Genomic DNA, 10584 nt, shown 5'->3' with positions numbered 1-10584 from the left:
ACTTTTTTGGGTTATCCTAGGTTCTCTACACATATGCTGCTATGTATGATAATTCTATGTAACTGTATTTGTGTATACCTGAATAAACTTACTTACTTACTTACTGATGTATATAAGGCAGAACAAAGGGCAAAGAACACTACACCGAGGCACTCCAGAGTCGACAGAGTTGACGAGGTTATGTCACTGATGGAGACAAGTCTTTAAGAATGCAATAACTCCCTGCACGCCTCGTGGTCGCTTAGCACCGACCATCACCGTGTTGGGTGGTAATTAATCGATTTTTTCAATAGCCTCTCGACTACATGAGGGTCATGTCAAAAGCATATCACTTCTTTACTACCAGTCAAGAATACTTCATATTCTAAAATAAGGGTTAAAGTAAAGTCAGTGTATATAGGCTGAAAGAAATATACCTTGTAATGTACTCTGTAACTTGAGAAATGGTATGGCGATACCCACATGATGTGGAAAAGACACTTATGTACAATTCAGGACATGTATTAGAGGTAACGTTTCGCCACGAGTGGCTTCAGTCCTGAAGAAGTCACTCCTGGCGAAACGTTTCCTGTAATAAACATCTTCCATCCCCCCACACCCTGTACCTTACACAGGACCTGCTATGGTTCAAGCCCCCACCCGGTCCGTGATCAGCTTCAGTATAGTGATTGCTAGCGGTGTCTCCCCAGTCAACAGTGACTGCTTCATAGTCAACAAACACGACAGGTGGACGCAACTGTTGCCTGGGACACGTTGGTCAAGACATACATCAGGGCAGCCACACACACTGCCTAGTTTATTAGGTTTAAAACGTATTATGCAATGGTCACGTGTATCACCTGTCCACCACCAGTCAATAATATTTTAATCCTTAAAATTTACACTTATGCTAAATTATGTATGGTAATTGTATTTATGTGTACCTGTCCCTAAATAAACTTACAATGAATGGTTGATTTGATTTCTTAATTTTATTTTGTATGGAGGATGGTCATTATTATTATTATTACGAGAATGAGGAACCGCTAAACCCGTACGGGTTATATTAGATTTAGATATTGGTGGTATAGCGCCTCATACGTAATTTGCATTTTTTGCAATGTTTTATATATTAAATCACGCAGAATTTTACCTGGATTAAAAGAGTATACACTGCGACATATTTCCATCGGGACAGTAATGTTTGGTCCAAGGTGAGGGAGGGTGGCTTTAATTCCTTGGAATAGGAGCTCTTCACCCCAGTCAAGACAGCCACGCAGTGTGATGTAATAATATTTGGTAATAAGTAAAAAGTGCCTTTATGGTTTTGATTTAATATTATTGAAAGAATTTAATACTATTGAAAGTATTTAATACTATTGAAAGTATTTAATACTATTGAAAGTATTTAATACTATTGAAAGTATTTAATACTATTGAAAGTATTTAATACTATTGAAAGTATTTAATACTATTGAAAGTATTTAATACTATTGAAAGTATTTAATACTATTGAAAGTATTTAATACTATTGAAAGTATTTAATACTATTGAAAGTATTTAATACTGTATTATTGAAAGTATTTAATATTATTGAAAGAATTTAATACTGTTGAAGGTATCTAATATTGTTGAAAGTAAAGTATTTAATACTATTGAAAGTATTAATACTGTTAAAAGTATTTAATACTCTTGAAAGAATTTAATACCATTGAAAGTATTTAATACTGTTGAAAGTAAAGGATTTAATACTATTGAAAGTATTAATACCATTGAAAGTATTTAATACTATTGAAAGGATTTAATACTATTGAAAGTTTAATACTATTGAAAGTATTTAATGTTGAAATAAACCACTATCACTTTCCCAATGGAAATAAGTCACTTTCACTTTCCCCAGGATAACCCAAAAAAATGTCAAGGTAATTTATTTCCATTGAGATCCTTGTATTTATTTCCATTGAGATCCTTGTATTTATTTCCATTGAGATCCTTGTATTTATTTCCATTGAGATCCTTGTATTTATTTCCATTGAGATCCTTGTATTTATTTCCATTGAGATCCTTGTATTTATTTCCATTGAGATCCTTGTATTTATTTCCATTGAGATCCTTGTATTTATTTCCATTGGGATCCTTGTATTTATTTCCATTGAGATCCTTGTATTTATTTCCATTGAGATCCTTGTATTTATTTCCATTGAGATCCTTGTATTTATTTCCATTGGGATCCTTGTATTTATTTCCATTGGGATCCTTGTATTTATTTCCATTGAGATCCTTGTATTTATTTCCATTGAGATCCTTGTATTTATTTCCATTGAGATCCTTGTATTTATTTCCATTGAGATCCTTGTATTTATTTCCATTGAGATCCTTGTATTTATTTCCATTGAGATCCTTGTATTTATTTCCATTGGGATCCTTGTATTTATTTCCATTGAGATCCTTGTATTTATTTCCATTGAGATCCTTGTATTTATTTCCATTGAGATCCTTGTATTTATTTCCATTGGGATCCTTGCATTTATTTCCATTGGGATCCTTGTATTTATTTCCATTAGGGTCATTTGTTACATCTGACAAGGAAATTACTCTCCTAGAATGATGAAATAATTGTTATATTTAATTAAGAAGTGTTAAATATGAGGCGTGAGAGAGATATAGAAATAGATAATGTATATTACAAGGTTATCTTAGGCAATTTATATTATGTATGGTAATTGTGTTTATGGGTACCTGTACCTAAATAAAATCACGAGAATGATACAAGTCACTTGTTACACCAGGAAATTACTTTCTGGGGTTGGTAGAGTAACTTGTGTGAGAGATGTGTAGTGCGAGGAGTGAGAGAGATAAGAGAGAGGTAATGTAAACCTGAAAACTGTAAGAAAATAAGGGTTAAGATAACAAAGAAAGATAGTAGAGGGCAACGAGTGACTAGCTCCCTTAAGAGTAACTCGGGTCAGATCACTGACAGTGTGAAATTGAGACACATGTGCAACATCTGGGTATCTTTATTGTAGACGTTTCGCCATCCAGTGGCTTTATCAATACAAATTCCAGGATATAACTTGAAGACAGGAGAACGATGTACAGAAGATGAGGTAATCAGTCCCTCAACCTAACAGTAAGTGCGAAGAGCACCATAGTCGTGAAGATTCTGACAAAGATGATCCCATGTGAGGAAATGGTATGGTGATACCGACAAGATGTGGAAAAAGACACTTATGTGCAGTTCAGGACATTTATAAAGGAAACGTTTCGCCACGAGTGGCTTCTTCAGTCTTCCTACTACTACTACCACCTCTACCCACACGTCACTTCACCTGACTCCTGCCACTATGTATATGCGTTTTCTTAGTTTTCTCTGCATTAGGACTGAAGAAGCCACTCGTGGCGAAACGTTTCCTTTATAAATGTCCTGAACTGTACATAAGTGTCTTTTTCCACATGATCCCATGTATCAGAAATCTTCCCTATGAGGATAGACTGAAGCCCTGAATCAGCACTCTCTCGAAAGGCGTAGAATGAGGGGATATATGATCGAGGTGTATAAATGGAAAACAGGAATAAATAAAGGGGATGTAAATAGCGTGTTGAAAATTTCCAGCCAAGACAGGACTCGCAGCAATGGTTTCAAGTTGGAAAAATTCAGATTCAGGAAGGATATAGGAAAGCACTGGTTTGGTAATAGAGTTGTGGATGAGTGGAACAAACTCCCCAGTACAGTTATTCAGGCTAAAACGTTGTGTAGTTTTAAAAATAGGTTAGATAAATACATGAGTGGGTGTGAGTTGGACCTGACTAGCTTGTGCTGCTGAGTTTGGTGCCGTACTCCATCCTTGGGTGGAGGTGACCAGACTGGGTGGGTCATTGGGCTAATCGGGGGGGGGGGGGGACACATGGACCTGCTTCGCATGGGTCAGTGGGCCTGTTGCAGTGTTCCTTCTTTCATATGTTCTTATAGAGTACCAGAATGATTCATATTAAGTCACTTGTTACAAGGAAATTAATTTCCCGGGATGATAAAGTAACTTGTGTGAGAGATGTGTAGTGCGAGGAGTGAGTGAGAGATAATGTAGCATATCTGAGAACTGTGAGAAAATTATGGTTGATATAGTGCAAGAATGATTCAGGTTGTCACTTTTTACACCTGACAAGGAAATTAATTTCCCGGGATGATCAAGTAACTGTTATAAGTGTAAGAGGTGTGACAAGGCGTGTGAGGTAAAGATAATATCGTTGAAATAGTGTACCAGAATGATTCACGTTTGGTCACTTGTGACGGAAATTAATTTCCTATGATGATAAAATAATTGTGTGAGAGATATGTAGTGTGAGGAGTGAGAGAGAGATAGACAGAGATAGATAATATTTTATACTTCTAAACTGTGAGGAAAATAATAGTTATTCAAGAAATAAGGAGATAGTAGGAGGTATAAGGTATGAGGAGTGAGGGTCGTGGAGGTGTTGGAGTGCATGATGGAGAATAGACACAGATAGATAATTCATATATCTGAGAACAGTGAGAAAATAATAGTTATTTGAGAAATAAGGAGGTAGAAGAAGGTATAAGGTATGAGGAGTGAGGGTCGTGGAGGTATGTAAGAAGTGGTATTGAAGTACATGATGGAGGATCGAGACACGTTCCCAGCGTCAGCTGAGTGTGAGCATCGTCCTCACACCCGCATCCCTCCACTTATACTCTGACACAACCTCATCCCCCCAGACGTGATGAAAAGATGTCCGTGTCGAGTGATAGCCTCTGCCTGGAGGAGGACGGCTCTATAGAGCTCGGGGAGAGCATCGAGGGTCTGTGCTTCCACCAGGCACTCAACGTGCTCCTCGTCACCACCACAGACCGAAGAATTAGGGTCTATGACCCCCACTCCTCCCTTAAGCTCTCCGATGTCCACCTGCAGGGTGAGTTACTCTCCAAAAAACATATCGCCCACACCTCATTATTCCCTCAGACTTAATTATGGGGTTTGTGTTTGGTCGTCCCTCAGGGGAGGTTTGTGGCTCGCTGGGGTGATGGTGAGATTTGTCTGGGGTCCAACTTCACCTCTGTTGTGGCTAGTGGTGTTGGGGTGTCCCTGAGCCTGTTGTTCTGTGTATTGGTGTCCCTGAGCCTGTTGTTCTGTGTATTGGTGTCCCTGAGCCTGTTGTTCTGTGTATTGGTGTCCCTGAGCCTGTTGTTCTGTGTATTGGTGTCCCTGAGCCTGTTGTTCTGTGTATTGGTGTCCCTGAGCCTGTTGTTCTGTGTATTGGTGTCCCTGAGCCTGTTGTTCTGTGTATTGGTGTCCCTGAGCCTGTTGTTCTGTGTATTGGTGTCCCTGAGCCTGTTGTTCTGTGTATTGGTGTCCCTGAGCCTGTTGTTGTGTGTATTGGTGTCCCTGAGCCTATTGTTGTGTGTGTTGGTGTCCCTGAGCCTATTGTTGTGTGTGTTGGTGTCCCTGAGCCTGTTGTTGTGTTTATTGGTGTCCCTGAGCCTATTGTTGTGTGTGTTGGTGTCCCTGAGCCTGTTGTTGTGTGTATTGGTGTCCCTGAGCCTGTTGTTCTGTGTATTTGTGTCCCTGAGCCTGTTGTTCTGTGTATTGGTGTCCCTGAGCCTATTGTTGTGTGTGTTGGTGTCCCTGAGCCTGTTGTTGTGTATATTGGTGTCCCTGAGCCTGTTGTTGTGTGTATTGGTGTCCCTGAGCCTGTTGTTGTGTATATTGGTGTCCCTGAGCCTGTTGTTCTGTGTATTGGTGTCCCTGAGCCTGTTGTTCTGTGTATTGGTGTCCCTGAGCCTGTTGTTGTGTGTATTGGTGTCCCTGAGCCTGTTGTTGTGTGTATTGGTGTCCCTGAGCCTGTTGTTCTGTGTATTGGTGTCCCTGAGCCTGTTGTGTGTATTGGTGTCCCTGAGCCTGTTGTTGTGTGTATTGGTGTCCCTGAGCCTGTTGTTGTGTGTATTGGTGTCCCTGAGCCTGTTGTTCTGTGTATTGGTGTCCCTGAGCCTGTTGTTCTGTGTATTGGTGTCCCTGAGCCTGTTGTTCTGTGTATTGGTGTCCCTGAGCCTGTTGTTGTGTGTATTGGTGTCCCTGAGCCTGTTGTTCTGTGTATTGGTGTCCCTGAGCCTGTTGTTCTGTGTATTGGTGTCCCTGAGCCTGTTGTTGTGTGTAGTGGTGTCCCTGAGCCTGTTGTTGTGTGTAGTGGTGTCCCTGAGCCTGTTGTGTATAGTGGTGTCCCTGAGCCTGTTGTTGTGTATATTGGTGTCCCTGAGCCTGTTGTTGTGTAGTGGTGTCCCTGAGCCTGTTGTTGTGTGTAGTGGTGTCCCTGAGCCTGTTGTTGTGTATATTGGTGTCCCTGAGCCTGTTGTTCTGTGTATTGGTGTCTCTGAGCCTGTTGTTCTGTGTAGTGGTGTCCCTGAGCCTGTTGTTGTGTATATTGGTGTCCCTGAGCCTGTTGTTGTGTATATTGGTGTCCCTGAGCCTGTTGTTGTGTGTATTGGTGTCCCTGAGCCTGTTGTTGTGTGTGTATTGGTGTCCCTGAGCCTGTGGTTGTGTGTATTGGTGTCCCTGAGCCTGTTGTTGTTGTGTATTGGTGTCCCTGAGCCTGTTGTTGTGTGTATTGGTGTCCCTGAGCCTGTTGTTGTGTGTATTGGTGTCCCTGAGCCTGTTGTTGTGTGTATTGGTGTCCCTGAGCCTGTTGTTGTGTGTATTGGTGTCCCTGAGCCTGTTGTTGTGTGTAGTGGTGTCCCTGAGCCTGTTGTTCTGTGTATTGGTGTCCCTGAGCCTGTTGTTCTGTGTATTTGTGTCCCTGAGCCTGTTGTTCTGTGTAGTGGTGTCCCTGAGCCTGTTGTTCTGTGTATTGGTGTCCCTGAGCCTGTTGTTCTGTGTATTGGTGTCCCTGAGCCTGTTCTGTGTATTGGTGTCCCTGAGCCTGTTCTGTATATTGGTGTCCCTGAGCCTGTTCTGTATATTGGTGTCCCTGAGCCTGTTCTGTGTATTGGTGTCCCTGAGCCTGTTGTCCTGTGCATTAGTGTCCCTGAGCCTGTTGTCCTGTGTATTGGTGTCCCTGAACCTATTCTGTGTATTGGTGTCCCTGAACCTATTGTTCTGTGTATTGGTGTCCCTGAACCTATTGTTCTGTGTATTGGTGCCCCTGAAATTACTCTTTCGAATTTCTCGAAGAAATTCAGCAAATTTCGGCCCTGATCCTGTGTCTGAGTAATGAATCTTGCAGACAAAACTTCAGGACAAGGCGTAGAGAGACAGATGCTTCTTGTATGGGGTGATAGAGTGAAGACAACATCTTCATCTCCCTTCCTCTCCCCGGGTAAACACAACTGCTGGGGCCACCGCTAAGCCACCACTGTTTTAAGCTGTTTTAACGGGCTTCTTGGGTTGAACTAGTAACTTGCCGGGTAGCGTAGAGGTAGGTGAGATATACGGCCGTTGACTAACTTCGACATTATTTGGAATGATGGGGTTCACAGCGGGCAGCGTGAGGGGTGCTGAAACCAGTCCAAGGAGAGGAAGCTGCTGTCAGGTAGGCCGCTGGTCTAAGAGTGAGACCTTGGCCGTGTGGTTTCACACCGAGTTAGGTAGGCCTAATGATGGCAGCACTAGCATGGTGCAAAATATGAACTTGACTGGGCATACATCGTAGGCTTGCTGTCTACAAATTGTGTATTGGCGTCTCGGGTTTAGCAACACTGGCCCATGCTTGGAAGACCTAACTTGCACTCGCTCTTATACATTTGTTTCTCCTACTTGCAAAGCTACCCAAAGTGCCCACCTAGGGGTGATGGTTTTAAAGAACCCCAATGGAAATAAGCCACTCTGTCTTGATTTTTTTTTGGGTTATCTTAGGTTCTTTACATATATGCTGCTTTGTATGATAATCTAGGTAACTGTATTTGTGTACCTGAATAAACTTACTCTTCAGTCATACTGCTTAGAAGTTTGTTGGCTCATTCACAGTTCTGCTAAACTAGTTTTGTATTATATTTCCCAAATCAAATTTAACGAACTTTAATCCATTGATGCCAATTCTGTCTGGTACAGGTATACATAAATACTGTCTTGTACAGGTACAAATAAATACTGTCTTGTACAGGTACAAATAAATACTGTCTGATACAGGTACACACAAATACTGTCTGGTACAGGTACACATAAATACTGTCTGGCAAGGTACACAAATACTGTCTGGTACAGGTACACACAAATACTGTCTGGTACAGGTACACACAAATACTGTCTGGCAAGGTACACAAATACTGTCTGGTACAGGTACACATAAATACTATCTGGTACAGGTACACAAATACTGTCTGGTACAGATACACATAAATACTGTCTGGCACAGGTACACATAAATACTGTCTGGCACAGGTACACATAAATACTGTCTGGCACAGGTACACATAAATACTGTCTGGCAAGGTACACAAATACTGTCTGGTACAGATACACATAAATACTGTCTGATACAGGTACACATAAATACTGTCTGGCACAGGTACACATAAATACTGTCTGGCAAGGTACACAAATACTGTCTAGTACAGATGCACATAAATACTGTCTGGTACAGGTACACAAATATTGTCTGGTACAGATACACATAAATACTGTCTGGCACAGGTACACATAAATACTGTCTGGCACAGGTACACATAAATACTGTCTGGCACAGATACACATAAATACTGTCTGGTACAGGTACACATAAATACTGTCTGGTACAGGTACACATAAATACTGTCTGGCAAGGTACACAAATATTGTCTGGTACAGATACACATAAATACTGTCTGGCACAGGTACACATAAATACTCTCTGGCACAGATACACATAAATACTCTCTGGCACAGGTACACATAAATACTGTCTGGTACAGGTACACATAAATACTGTCTGGTACAGGTACACATAAATACTGTCTGGTACAGATACACATAAATACTGTCTGGTACAGATACACATAAATACTGTCTGGTACAGATACACATAAATACTGTCTGGTACAGATACACATAAATACTGTCTGGTACAGATACACATAAATACTGTCTGGTACAGATACACATAAATACTGTCTGGTACAGATACACACAAATACTGTCTGGTACAGGTACACACAAATACTGTCTGGTACAGATACACATAAATACTGTCTGGTACAGGTACACATAAATACTGTTCAACAAATTATCATACATTGTAACATATGTAAATTTTCTTAAATAACATGGAAAAGTCAGAGTGACTTGTATCCATTGTGGTCCTCGGCTTACAGGTACCATCCAACTTACAACTGAGTTGGGTTCGAACCAATCGGTCATAAGTCAAAATGGACGTAAGTCGAACCTTACTACTGAATATCAACATCACATTTTTGTAATGACTTTATTTTATTTTTTTATTTTGGTATTTCATTTTTTAGTTTACTTTTTATGCTGTTAGTACTGTATTTTATACTGTAAGGTTTAGGATAAACACTGTGTACAACACAAACACTTGTTTATTTCCCAGAAATTTAGCATACAAAACATGGTCGTAAGTCGAATGGTCGTATGTTGAGCAGGTCGTAAGTCGGATGGTAGATGTATTTCCATTGGGTTTTTAGCACTTTTTTTTTTTATACTGTAGTATTTTTTATGTGTACACTTCAGTTATACTGTTGTGCTCTTCAGTCATAATTCATATTGTTTTAGACTGTGCACATAACACAGATAACCCGCACATAGAAAGAAACTTATGATGACTTTTCAGTTCTCCCGTGTGCGGCTTATTTGTGTATTGTCCAATCATGGTATTGTGCCTTTTTGTTCTAAGACAGTGGTTTGTAAGTTTGATGATTTTTAACCTATCCCCAAAGGAAAGATTCTGACAGCCTGTACTGTACAATGCTGTAAGGATGGGACATAAGGGCAAGTCATCTTAAACTTGCTGCTCACATTTGTCCATCTCTTGATATACCTTGGATGGGTTACGAGAGCTTTCACACTCCCATGACCCATCCCTGGTCCAGGCTTGTCTGGTGTTTGCCTGGTCAACCAGGCTGTTACTGGCTTGCTAGCCCACATCCGTCACAGCTTGGTTGATGTATATGACAAAGAATTTTGTTTCCTAACAAAGCATACAAAAATACGTATAATTACCAAAAAAGTTAAAAAGGACAGGCTTTTTGGAAAGCCACTAATTTTGCAGAGTATTTTGGGCATGCTAAAGCCATGACTTGTTCTAAACTACAACTTAACAGTAGTTCTTAAAATTAGGTAAAAAAAAAAAAAATAAGCATGGAAAAGAAACAAGAAAGGTAAATTTTGGATTACTTGAAGATAACATAGATACATATGAATATGTGCAGACAGCAGATGATACTTAGCAACGTACTCGTTTACCAATGACTCGGACTTACTGCAGGCTCTCTGACCAGTATGCTTACTTAAATAATGTATATTAGAGCTGATTTCCTCTCTTCTTTTTATTATACAGGTCTCCCTCAACATTCGCGAGGGTTAGGGGATCAAGAGCCTTGCGAATGTTGAAAAACCGTGAATGTTTGGTGCCCCAATATATGTATTGTAGGGAAATATATTACAATAC

The 10584-nt window shown here is 40.4% G+C and overlaps 1 protein-coding gene across 8 annotated transcripts in view; it reads left to right on the top strand.

Moving 5' to 3' along the window:
- Positions 1-4692: 4692 nt before the first annotated feature.
- The window catches only part of Bruce (BIR repeat containing ubiquitin-conjugating enzyme), a 231818-nt gene continuing 225926 nt past the window's right edge, over positions 4693-10584 (top strand). For all 8 annotated transcript variants that reach the window (XM_070101002.1, XM_070101006.1, XM_070101005.1 and 5 more), the window contains exon 1: positions 4693-4905. In XM_070101002.1, the coding sequence (XP_069957103.1) occupies positions 4725-4905 (181 nt within the window). In that variant the 5' untranslated portion in view covers positions 4693-4724. The remainder of the gene's footprint in view (positions 4906-10584) is intronic.

This window comes from Cherax quadricarinatus, chromosome 75 (assembly GCF_038502225.1).
Source record: "Cherax quadricarinatus isolate ZL_2023a chromosome 75, ASM3850222v1, whole genome shotgun sequence".
Classification (NCBI taxonomy): Eukaryota; Metazoa; Arthropoda; class Malacostraca; order Decapoda; family Parastacidae; genus Cherax; species Cherax quadricarinatus.
The sequence above is the reverse complement of the archived record's forward strand: the minus strand, read 5'-3'. Positions and strand labels throughout refer to the sequence as shown.